At 33.2% G+C, this 12,665-nt stretch overlaps 2 protein-coding genes across 3 annotated transcripts; one reads left to right on the plus strand and one right to left on the minus strand.

The window, feature by feature from the left end:
• The first annotated feature begins 201 nt into the window (after nucleotides 1–201).
• On the plus strand, nucleotides 202–3,716 carry LOC137823148 (short-chain dehydrogenase TIC 32 A, chloroplastic-like). 2 transcript variants are annotated; one of them, XM_068628292.1, is made up of 8 exons: nucleotides 252–396; nucleotides 1,276–1,507; nucleotides 1,644–1,723; nucleotides 2,393–2,546; nucleotides 2,639–2,717; nucleotides 2,834–2,921; nucleotides 3,038–3,084; nucleotides 3,287–3,716. In XM_068628292.1, the coding sequence occupies exons 1-8, from the start codon at nucleotides 267–269 to the stop codon at nucleotides 3,467–3,469; spliced, it is 993 nt and encodes a 330-aa protein (XP_068484393.1). In that variant the 5' UTR covers nucleotides 252–266; the 3' UTR covers nucleotides 3,470–3,716. The 2 variants fall into 2 exon arrangements, with proteins under 2 accessions (XP_068484392.1, XP_068484393.1); XM_068628291.1 differs by lacking the exon at nucleotides 3,038–3,084 and having other exon boundaries at nucleotides 202–396.
• A 371-nt stretch (nucleotides 3,717–4,087) lies between these two features.
• On the minus strand, nucleotides 4,088–10,680 carry LOC137823147 (kinetochore protein SPC25 homolog). Its single transcript, XM_068628290.1, has 8 exons — nucleotides 10,441–10,680; nucleotides 10,273–10,338; nucleotides 10,044–10,190; nucleotides 8,735–8,848; nucleotides 8,569–8,658; nucleotides 8,359–8,481; nucleotides 7,606–7,826; nucleotides 4,088–4,377 (listed from the first exon to the last, which is right to left on the minus strand). The coding sequence occupies exons 1-8, from the start codon at nucleotides 10,562–10,564 to the stop codon at nucleotides 4,366–4,368; spliced, it is 897 nt and encodes a 298-aa protein (XP_068484391.1). The 5' UTR covers nucleotides 10,565–10,680; the 3' UTR covers nucleotides 4,088–4,365.
• Nucleotides 10,681–12,665: the final 1,985 nt, after the last annotated feature.

Consider the following 12,665-nt stretch of genomic DNA (forward strand, 5'->3'; position numbering starts at 1 on the left):
GTTAATTTACGATAAAAGAATAATAAATAAAATCCTCTATTTTTTTTCACTTCACAAATTTTCTTATTCAAATCAATAATGATTACTCTTTGGCATACCGTATCTGTTATAATAATATATATATTACATACATATATTATATATACATATATATATATACATATATATATATATATATATATATATAAAAGTAGCTGCATGTGTTTGCAGTCTCACCAAAAAAACCTTCAATGTTATTTGTCTCTGCAACACTCCAAAACGAACCCATGAAGGCAACTCTAAGATACTTAGCAGGAATGGCAGGCCCTAGTGGTTTTGGCTCAAACTCCACCGCTGAACAAGTCACTGAAGATTCTTCTTGCTTCCTTTCTTCACCTCTAACCGCTCTCATCACTGGTAAGTCTCAAAAAGAGCTTCCAGAGGATACCTGTGTAAAAATAACCATGAAAATTTAGCTCAATTATCATCTTCCACTTCCTCTGATATAATATATAGAGAGAGAGAGAGAAACTGTCATAAAACAAGGTTTCCCTTTTGTATTTTATTTCTTTACCTTGTGTTTTTTTCTTTGTTGATTTGAGTGAGTCTGTTTCTCCAGAAGCTGAGGGAATCATTAGTATGGCTGTGCTAAAGGTTTTGGTGATTCTCAAATCACCGTTATTTTGCTTACACTTTCCCATTTTACTTGCATTTCTTATGTACTTAATTCTCAGTTCTTCAGTTTCCTTTTGATTTGTCAGAAAAAAATTGAGAATTTAGTCCAATGTTTGTCCAAAACAATACCCCAGAATTATTAGCCTAACTGCATGTGGTGGTTTCTTTCTTATTGATTTTGCGGCATTGGGAGAGGTGAGAGATTGAGTTTGAAACCTGCAAGCTCTCTCACATCACATGAGTGTGCCACTTTAGATAATGCATGGTGTGGTTGTTTTTAACCGCAGCAAGATGAGGTTCTGTGACTTTTGTCTCTTTTGTGCACCCTTCTCTCATCAAATCCAGACATATTCATCACTTTGCCTACACTACGTACACCACAAACTCATGATCAAGATCATATCTCCTTTTTTCCACGCAAAAATAAATAAAAAAACATACCCTCCCAAAACATTTTATAATTCACCCTCATCTAAGGATGACAAAATCTAAATACTTTATATATATATATATATATATTATTATATATTATTATATTTGTTAACTAAAGCACGTGTTTTATACGTGGAATCAGTTTAAGTAATAACAAAATTGTTATTCATTTTGAACTTTTTATTGAAGGAGCAAGTTCTGGTATTGGAGCTGAAACAGCTAGAGTGTTGGCAAAGAGAGGAGTGAGAGTTGTGATTGCTGCAAGGGACTTGAAGAAGGCCAGGGAAGTGAAAAGGAACATACAAAAGGAGAGTCCAAAGGCTGAGGTTGTTCTGTTGGAGATTGATCTTAGCTCTTTTGGTTCTGTACAGAGATTTTGTTCCGAGTTCTTAGCTTTAGAACTTCCCCTTAATATTCTCATGTAAGTTTTGTCTACCATCATACTGTTCCACCTTTTCATTCCATAGTAATGATGGTTATCATTGTGAAACAAGGACAAAGGCATTCATATATTTTAGGTGATTTATACTAATAGTTAGAATAAATTAATTTTACAGAAACAACGCAGGGATATTTTGTCAAAACTTGGAGTTCTCTGAGGATAAAATTGAGACCACATTTGCTACAAATTACTTAGGTACTTTTCTGATTATTGATCTTTGCTTAGGGTTTACAATTCATATCATTGTTAAATTCTTGGTGAAGAAAATAAATCATTCCAAAATAACTATAAATTGTTGTCACTATAGTTATTAAGGTATCATGTTACCATGTAATTCATATTCACAATTAGAGATTGCTTTTATTTTAGTTTTAACATAAAAAAATAGGCAAATTTTAAACTTTCAAACTTGGTTTAAAGTTAATATTAAAGGAAGTGCTTGTCACTGTGATCTGCACCAGAGAATCCTTCTCATTTTTTTTGTTTAATATTCTTTACTTACAGACAAAAAAGTTTGCATAATCACATATCTAAAAGAAGTAACTTGGTTGGTTTAAGGTCCCCACCAAAAACATATAATACACAATCGTCCATATTTTAGGCTCTTTTAGGGTCCACGACCATAACATGGAGAAAGCTTATACAGCACTTTCAGGCTTCATTTTGGTCCACAAACACTGAGCACTAGGCATGCGTTTTTCTTTATGGGCTCAAAGTCCAAAGCCCGTGTGGCCCGTTTCTAAAGTGCTGAGCTTTTGTTTTTCGGATTCAAATTTACCGTTTCCATTTTTAATGGCAAAAGTTATTATCGACAATTTGAAAGACATTTATTGAACTTTCATATTTTTTTCTCCTCAATTGCAGGTCATTTTTTGTTAACAGAAATCTTACTAGACAAAATGATAGAGACGGCAGAGAAGACAGGTATTCAAGGAAGAATAATAAACGTTTCTTCTGTCATACATAGCTGGGTGAAGAAAGATGGTTTTCGTTTCAACGACATACTCAGTGGAAAAAAGTACAACTACCTTGTTCTCTGCAAAATTATAACAGTTCTGATTGCCTTACATTTTAGATACTCATTGCATTTCTCTCTGGCTACTATTGTAGATATAATGGCACACGCGCTTATGCTCAGTCAAAATTGGCAAATATTTTGCATGCCAAGGAAATAGCCAAGCAACTCAAGGTTGGAATGACAAATAACTCCAAACTTTTTAGTACTTCTTATCTCATTGAATGGTGATTATCATGCTTTTTGTTAGACCCACTACATTATTCATGAAAATTGGAATATAATTGCAGGCAAGGAATGCAAGAGTAACTATCAATGCAGTACATCCAGGCATTGTGAAGACAGGAATTATTAGAGCTCATAAGGGTTTACTAACGGGTAGGTAAAAGTTTCGTCAGTTAATAATTCGAACCCATTTTCATCTTATCAAACGTTTTTTTGAGACATTTTATCAAAATGTTAAAAATACTGAGAATTGGTAAAATTTCACGCAGATTCCCTATTTTTTATCGCATCAAAGTTACTCAAAACAACATCACAGGTGTGTAAACAAACACGCTCGATTAAATACACTTACGTGCAGTGATTGAATGCAGGATTGGTGTAGAATTATAGTGTAGAAAAAAATGACCATACAAATTAGACAAAGCTGCTTTATTATGCATATAAAATAGTGTGCTTTGTAGAATTGCAGTTAAACTAGCAATGCAATATTTTCTCAATATGTCACTGCTTGTCTGCAGGGAGCAGCAACAACGTGTTATGTTGCTCTGAGCTCAAAAACAGAAGTGATAAGTGGAAAATACTTTGCAGATTGTAACGAGAGTAAATGCTCGAGCCTAGCAAATGACGAGTCGGAAGCACAAAAGCTATGGAACAACACCCATGCCTTGCTTCTGAAACGACTACGTCAAGCAACAATTTGAAGCAATTCACCTTTTCAAGACACTATGTATATTAGGTTATTCGTTTACCTTAACCACCTGGCTCAACTCAAGATTTGAGTCTTTAAAGTTAACCAAAAAGATAATCCTGAGGCATTGCTGTTAGTAGCCTTTCCTGTGTAGCTCCATTTTGATTATTTGTACAAATAAGAGAGCAATAAAACATAAATCTCTCTCTGCAAATGCAATAACAAAGCGACAGTTTATCTCCTCTATAAAGCAAATGAGAGCGAAGGCTGCTTCACATTAATAATCAGGAACTACCCAGGTCTAACGCTGAAAGGAAAACTGTGATATTTGTTGTTGGTAAAAAAACATTTACACGACTGTTCAAGACTCCAGCGTGTAGGTGACCCACCCTCCAGTTACTCAATTTTTAAGTCAGGTAGGTGCTTCCCATTGATCAGGATTATACAGTAGCTAGTATCCGATCCCACGTGCAAGGAAAAAGAAAATACATCCACCCACTGCGTTTGTTAAAATAAATAAAAGGATCATACAGATCCATTTCCCAAATCCCAATACAATATTGACAGTGTCAAAACAAGATATCATCACAAGAATTACCGATCTTATATTTTACTATAGCAGTATATCAGCAATGGGAAAAAAAATTAAAATACTCACATAAACATCACATGGACCATACATGAAAAATGTACGGACCTTCTGGTTATTCTATACAGGTTCAGACATCCAGAACATGGGTATGCCTTAACTAACATGTCAACTAGTTAGTAATAAGAGGTTCAAACTCCAGAACCTAGATATGTCTTACACTAAATGTCAATTTGATAGCAATTAGAATCATTGGTTACAGCCCTACATGAATCAGCATGTCTCATCAAGATGAGGTGACGAGCATCCCCCACACCGCTTCATTTCCAGGCCTGTCATATATTAAACGTTAGAATAACTGATCTTACATACACATTGCATACTAATATACTTAATATATATGCAATAATCACAAACAATTTTACTTGATTTCATCATCTAGAAATTCTGCCTCACAAGTTTTTATATGATTAAATTATTCCAGGAAAAATATTAATGATGATGATAACCCTTCATCTGACACACTGTCCACAGTAAACAAGAATTGCATGGGCCAAATCTCAAACAAACTGGTAAATCGTATGTCAACTTGTCCAGTCATGCAATACAACATTACCAATAACTAAAATACTGACATTTCAAGCCTAGTACACGTACTGATAATGTTATCCTTCTGGTGTATGTTCTATTTGTTTGGCAGTCAGAATCCTTTCAATCAAGAATCCATAAAGCATAAATTAAAAAGGACGAATGATATTAAGGACACAATGAACATAAAATTTACCAAGTCTTCTCCCGGAATGATAATTGTATCAAAGATATAGAACAGATACTAAAGGGAACATACATATAGGTGGCACAACAAATAAGGTAATGGATGACCCAGTGTAGATAAAAAAGGAAAGCATGGCTAAAGTGGTTAAAATTTTCCTTCTCCAATACAACACAAACCAAGTCATTAGTCACGTAACGTAAGTGCTTTAGCAGCACAAAACATGTTAAAACCTATAAAGTAAAAAATCTTCTCTTGTTTGAAGTGTCGTTCGATACATCAAACATGTTTCCAATACTGATACCTGTTCAATATCAAGCCAACAAGTATCAAACATGGGATGTATTTGGACACTTGAGCTCACACCTACACAAGGCTTGTGCATTCGAGACAACACCTAGCACATATGGATAGTCGAGCACTAATTTTTTTTTACATTTAGAAAAGTTAACCTGAAACATAATATAAATATTTAAAAAATAATACCTCACTTCTTTTGGTGAGAATTGTTATCATAAGAGAAAGGAAAATATACAACAATAATAAACATTGATTATATTTCAATATGCTACTCATGTTTCATTTGGGTCTCTCTATTTCATTCAAGTAAGAGTAAGACTAAACATACGCATTGCAACTTTAACAAGAGACAAGAAGAACGTGTCTGTCTTGAAGTAAAAGTAGGTGAATATGCATACCACATAATTCTCAATTTGAATATCAAGGATTAATACTGCAAATTGATGAAGAAATTATTGAGAATTTCACAAACAGGATACAAAACAAGATGATTAATGTGGAGAAAGGAATCAAGGGTTATTTGACAAAGAAATGTTATCAATGGCTGGTGAAAGAAGGCCAAAATTTCACCATATATAAATGCCATTATGTGGCGCCACCATTGCATTACAACTTGCCAATGGTGGCTGGCTAAAAGTCAAGCAGGCCATGGTGGCTACGACACCGCCATTTTAACCAGTGGGAAAGTATCTACTAAGCTTAATGACAGGTTTTATCTTTCTATTTTACATACACTACTCCTGTTATGGTGAATTGTGAAAATTGAGCTTGGGTATTATAAAGTAGACTTTAAGCCTGACTCAACCCAATAAAACCGACTCCTCAAGATCACAAGCCATCTGCTTTGCTGCAGTAAGTTCAACCTCACTGAAACGAACACCATTGCCGGTACCGCATATGGTGTTCGTTCCAGTAAGGTTGAACTAGTTGCAGCAAAGCAGATGGCTTGTGATCTTGAGGAGCCGGTTTTATGGGATTAAGTTAGGCTTAAAGTAAGTCTACTTCTAAATAAGGGGCAAAAGAAAAAAGGTGATAGTAGTAAAACTAAGAATATTAAGATGAGTGAGTAGCGACACAAGTAATGATAAGATGTGAAATGATTGCACAGGAGCAGATATGTGCGAGGAAAAAATGATAGAAAACCATATATTGTGCATAACGAAAAATCTCACTACAAGCATGAGTGAGTAAATTGTATGATTTTTAATATTATTAAAAGGGAGGAAGGAGACCAAGAAGAATATCAAACAGTCTTGTTAAGAGAGATCACACAGTAAATAATGTTTTGGAAGAAGACTTTTGGTAAGTGCATTTAAATCTAACTCAACCTTACAGAATTAATTTTTAAGATGAGATTTGTGTCAATTTATGTACTATAATTTGATCATATATCTAGTTGATGTGTGATATCCAAGATGATCACTAATCAAACCAAATAGTGTTGTATGATGAATATAACCAACTTCACCGTTGGGGGAAGCTTTTGTAAGATATATATTTCCAATATCATATATTTTAGACATTGACAGAGTAAAAGTGTCCATCTCGTGTCTAGTGTCTATATAAAACTTCATTTTTCATAGGTTAAAACTAATTATGTAAATCTGTATAAATTTGAGAGAAAACTTTGTAATATAATAGTTTGGTTTTGTTTTAAAATTATGTTTGGTGTCATGCACTATTTCAACTTTGGTCTGTGTTTCTTCAAATTTCAGACAAAAAGAAAGGAGGGAAAGGAAGGAAACTTTCAATTCAAATGTCAATTGGTAAGTTTGAATCCAATATTCTATTGGATTAGTTCTGAACCTTAGTCTTAAAACAATCACATTAAAACAACTTTTTCAATTTTTCAGTGATTAACAGACAAACAAAATTTTAGTGCCAGCCATATTGTACTAAGTTATCCAGTTTCTTGAGGTTTGCAAATACCCTCTGTTTTGTTCACATATCCGTCAAACCAGAATGGAAAACAAGAGGCAATCACGTTCATCAGAATGCCTCTTTACACAATGTTACAAGTCGTAGGAAAAATCCATTATTTGCATAATCTCGGGAGATCAAAGCACAGCACCTAATTAAAACTGTAATGTTTCCATTAATGATACAATTAGTCATGTTCTAGACTTCAAACATCAAATTATCTTTCCAAGAAGGTGAGGAAGTTAGATGTTACAGGTCTCTATATTGTCTGGCACTCCTAGAACCCCAATTCAGGCTCACTTAAATGGAAACAAAAGCCCAAGTCCAGCAATAAGCCTAACCAACCACCTTTCTCTCGGCTTACATAGCTAAGTCATTACAAAAGAAGATTAAAAAAATGCTATGAACGGATTAAGGAACTTCACTATCATAATTCATGTTTAAAGCATAATAGACAACACAGTAACTGAAAAAAATATCTCATAAGGAGCATCCAGATATTGTGTTAACACCTTGTGCTGAAACATGAAATCGAATTCAACAAATACAAGGCCAAATTGATCCTTACCTTCAAACGAGGAGATTGACAAACAGATGATGCAGATCCAGGAGATAGAATTGCAGATTTTACCCTTCTTCGATTGACTTGTTTCTGGAGATGTGTATTACCTTTGGTGGGTTCACCTTGATGCTCATTTCCTTCAGTAATGGTTAATACTGACAAAACTGGTGCAGATGCAGAGATGAAGGTAGACTCTTGGTGTTCATTTGTTGTCATAGATAGACTGCCTGATAGTTGTAATTTACAACTGGCATTAGTCATAAGCCCCACTTTAAATGTTTCAAAACTAGAGGGTAAAAGAACCGCAGAAGTGATACAAGCTCAGTCAAGGTTCAGGTTTGAATATATCTTTATATTAAATAGAATGCATGAAAAATAATCAATGATGAGGAAATATGGAAGTTACTCAAAAAAATACTAAAAAGGTGCTCAAATAATTCCATGGTACATAAATTAAGCATTCAATACATTAATTGTCCCCAAATAATGGAAAAAACTCATTAAGCAGTTTACAAATTTCAAAACCTGAAGATAAAGTAAATTAGCTTTTTTAAATTATCATACTATGGTACTATCATAGGTGTCATTAGACTTAGTGCTAGCCACAGCAATAGTTTACCAGTGTGACAAAAACCAGCTCATTCAGCCCTGGTTTCCAGCAGTCACAGCTTCAAATAATAATCTGACTGGACAAAGGGCCAGAGTCCCCCCCTCCCCCCATCCCATGAATGGAATCAATTGTAAGAACTTAAATTGTACCTTGTGTCACTGATTCTTGAAACTTTCTCCTCATTGTTCTGACAAATTTAAATAGCCCATTTGTCTTGTTTAATTCATGGATCAACTTGTCGATATCTTTGAGAGATGGTTCACAATTTAGCACTGAAATATGAAAGACTAAATTCAGATTTCATGAACCAAAATAGTCTACTTTGAAACATTATAAACCAAACCATATATTATCCTCACATGTATACATGTCATCTGCATGACGGATGGTAAAACAGAACTCTTCATTTGGGTTGTTCACATTGATATTCTTGAAAGTGAATTTTACCCCTAAACAAGAAGAAATTGTGAGAATATCAAACTTGGAAGGAACAACCCTAGGACAAAAAGAATTAACTTCAATTACCATGTCCAGCTTCAACATGAAAACCAAGGATCCTATTGTACCAAGATATGGCCTCCTGGACTTCATCTTTAAGTTCATTGCTTTCATTTGATTTCTGTTCAGATGCCGCCAAAACTTTTTATGGAACAAAAAAGAAGAGGGGAAGGAGGGTGATTAGGATAGTTCATACTTCGTAATATTTCTCAATGGAAAAAATTCAAATTTAGTAAGCACAGAAATGCAAATAAGGGAAAGAGAAAAATAGACAGACAGATAAAAAAATATGCCCTCATAAAAACAAGTGCAAAAAATAATATACAGATTAAATGTTCAGGACTCACTAATCATCCTGGAACCTCTTTCATTAATTTACAAAAAGAGGAACTAAACATGAATGACTTTGTGCTTTGGTACAATAAGATCTCATGCAAATTATCGAAATGTCCTCCTGACCACTAGGTCGACCCTAGAGGGTATAGAAACTCAATGAATTATGATAATGCTGAAACTCGAACAATTGTAGTAGCCTGGAGCAAATGCAATACTTATCAGATTCTACTTATCCGAACTAAGTTGTAGTATTTCAATCTTCAGAAAAAAACACGATTATGGACAACTCGATACTATGTATATCGTGTGCATATCAAAGTATCTATATAAATAAGAAGGCAAGCACAATAATGACTTGCTCTTTTCTTTTCTTTTCTTTTTGTAGAACAAAAGTGGTAGGATGGGGAGAACCTCCCGGGACGACCCGCCAGGACAACAATGACAACACAGATCAACTTAGAGAATTATTGTACAAGTTTAAACCGCAAACACGTTAACCTACTCTGAGCTACTCAACTAGCCCTTAGTGCTAGGAGATCTCCGGAGAATGATTGCCTACCAAACGGGGTTTTTGAGGCATCGGGGGCAATGAACCCGCATCCGTAAAGTTCAGGAGTTATTAACGTTTGGCTAGTTCAGTTAGAGATTAATCAGACTAGTTTTGCAATTAATATACATTTTAAATATCTAGCAATATATATACAGGTTCTTTGTTTGGATGAGTTTCTCCATAAAATCCTTCCAAGAGAGTAAAATATGAGAAAAAAATTTAAATTAGTTTCTCCATAAATTAAAATTAACTTAATCATGAATTTCTTTATAGAAACTCTCTCCCGTAGGCTTGTTTTCTAATTTATACATAAATTAATTTCAACTTGTAAATAAGTTAATTTCACTTTCTCTTCTTTTAATGCCCTCTCAAAGAAGAACTTATGGAGAAGATCATCCAAGAATACCTATAGATAACAACTGCAATTGTAGCGAAACACGTGATTACTACCAAGCCGGTGTTGCGATACAACAGTGGCACATTCTTCGCTCTTGATTCTCCGCTTCTGAATCCTTATCTTCATAACTTCAACTCTTTCCTTCACAGAAGCAATAGCGTCCTTAATAGCCATTCGCTTCGCTTCTCTCCGAGTCTTAACTGCAGAAAGGTAAATCGCAAAAATTCTGAAAAAAAAAACGAATTAACAAACAAAAAATTAAAGAGATATATAAATGCGTACCTGCCAGCGCCTTTACCAATCCATCCTCGGCCTCCCTCAGTTTAGCTTTAACCTCTGTCAGTTCAGCTGAAAAAGAAAGAAAAAGAGAGAAAGATTAAGAACTGTGTGGAAAAGTGTAAACCCTAAATTAGTTGTGATTAAGTGAACTAGAAAAGTAGAAAATGTGACATTGAGATCGCGCGGCTTTGATTGCGGTGGCAGTGAGGGATTGGAGGGAGTTTCTGTAAGAAGCGACGAAAGCGTCGATGTTCTTCAGTTGGAGCGGGATATCGGTGTCGCAAATTGACGCCATCTCTGTTCGCACTTCGCGTTTTGCTTTCTTTGCCTTCGAGAGAGAAAGGAAGGTTTGAGTTTAGCTTTTGAAGAATTGAATGATTGTTTTGCTATGAATTTGATTTTGTTTGGAGCGGGAGAAAAGTTATTTCATATTTTCCCTCTAACGGCATGTTTGTTTGAAGTTAAAGTTATAAAAGTGATTTTACGAACTTTTATGTAAGAATGTGTTTCTTTAAAACGAAAGGTGTAATATGTATGAATCATAATAAACTATAACATTCCAACACAATATATATTAGAAGTTTATTAAGAGAAAAAAAATACAAATACAAGTGATACATACTCATTAAAATGATTTTTCTAATAATTTTTTTATTTGTAAAGCTGTCAATCCATGTGTTCCTTTTCTAAAAATAAGAAATATTCTAAAATTGAAAGATAAACAAATAAACAAATTTTAAGATAACATAACTATTTTTTTTTCTAAATTTCAAGGTAATTTATATTCACTTTTTATTAAAAAAAGCATGTTGGATAAACATAGAATCAAACTCTATTTATAACATTTTTTTCAGCCCTTTAAATTTGGTTTGTTGAATTGTTATGATAACTTCCATCAATTATTGACACCACATTATATGTCAAAAAAAATCTAAAAAATCATCATTAGAATCACTTTCTCTTCTTGTTGTAGCATTAATATTACATTTAATCCAACATATTAGAGGAAGTATCAGTATACATGCACAACTTCACTGTTTTTCTTAACATGACAATTAATGTTAATAACCTTAAAGATGGAAAAATCTAACATAGAATTATCCATATAGCCCTTTGACAAACACTTAACAAGAGTAATAAATACTTTAACCATATTCATTGCATTAGTACAATTAAATTGCTTACCCTCAAATTTGCTTTTATAAAGTAAATACCAAAATGTACAAGAAGAATTAATAACAATAGAAAGTAGCATGCAGCATGTAGTGTATATGCTTACGATACCCTTTTTTTAAACACCCCAAACTGAAACCAAAGAAGTTATTTTAAACGAATTCAATCAATGTAATAATAGAAGAACTTGACGGTGTGTTTAGATACGGTATTTTAAGAGAGGAATGCAATTTTTTTAGAAATTTTGAAATGAAATTTATGACAAAATATGTGTTTGGATATGAATTTTGAAATGAAAATGAAATTCTAAAATTTTAATAGAGTAATTAGATTATTTAAAATTAAATAATAATTTCAAAATTTCACTTAATAAAATAAAAATTTAAAATTTTCACATTTTTAAATTTATATTTTAGTCTTTGTAGTGTGGGTCGATCTAAATGTAAGTTGATTCGGCTTGACCTAGGTCCAAATAGACTTAATTCGATTTAATGTATAATCGATCCAACTTAGTATGACATTATTTCATTTGATGTTCAAATTCAATACGAGCCCAACTCGACTTTGTTAAACCTAATTCCATTTGTCTTAGTCTTACTTGGGTTGAACCCAAACTAAATCTATTTTGAACTAGATCTAACAAAACTTACTCGAGATGAGTCTATTCTAACTCGGTTGAAGGTGATCCCATCTTGACTAAGTTCGACTTGAACTCGGATCAATTCAGCTCAACCGATCTTGGGTTTTTGGAATTTGACTGTTGTGAGTGATCATGTTAATTTATTTATTTTATATTTTAAGTTTACATTTTTCATTATTTTTTTCCTATTTTTTTCTTATTTTTATTCATTTCACTTTACATTTTTCATTATTTTTTATTTAGTTTTTCCTATTTTTATTCATTTCACTTTTTTCAAAAGGTGTAAACAGAAGGAATTGCACGATTTAAGACTACATACGTTATTGTGGACACTAGTCACTATAGCCATGTTTGCTAAATTGCTATAGTGCACTCGGTATTTTTGGAGATTTTTCTTTTTACATTTTTTATTTATGTTATTCGTTCAAAATATAAGAATTAACATTCTTTTATAATAGTCCTTTTATGTTATTCATTCATAAATAACACTTGCCACTCCAATATTTTTATTCACTTTGATTGTTACTAAAGCTAGACAATTTAATTATAAGATTATATGATATGAAGATTTTATTTCAATGTT

Source organism: Phaseolus vulgaris, chromosome 9 (genome assembly GCF_000499845.2).
Source record: "Phaseolus vulgaris cultivar G19833 chromosome 9, P. vulgaris v2.0, whole genome shotgun sequence".
NCBI lineage: Eukaryota > Viridiplantae > Streptophyta > Magnoliopsida > Fabales > Fabaceae > Phaseolus > Phaseolus vulgaris.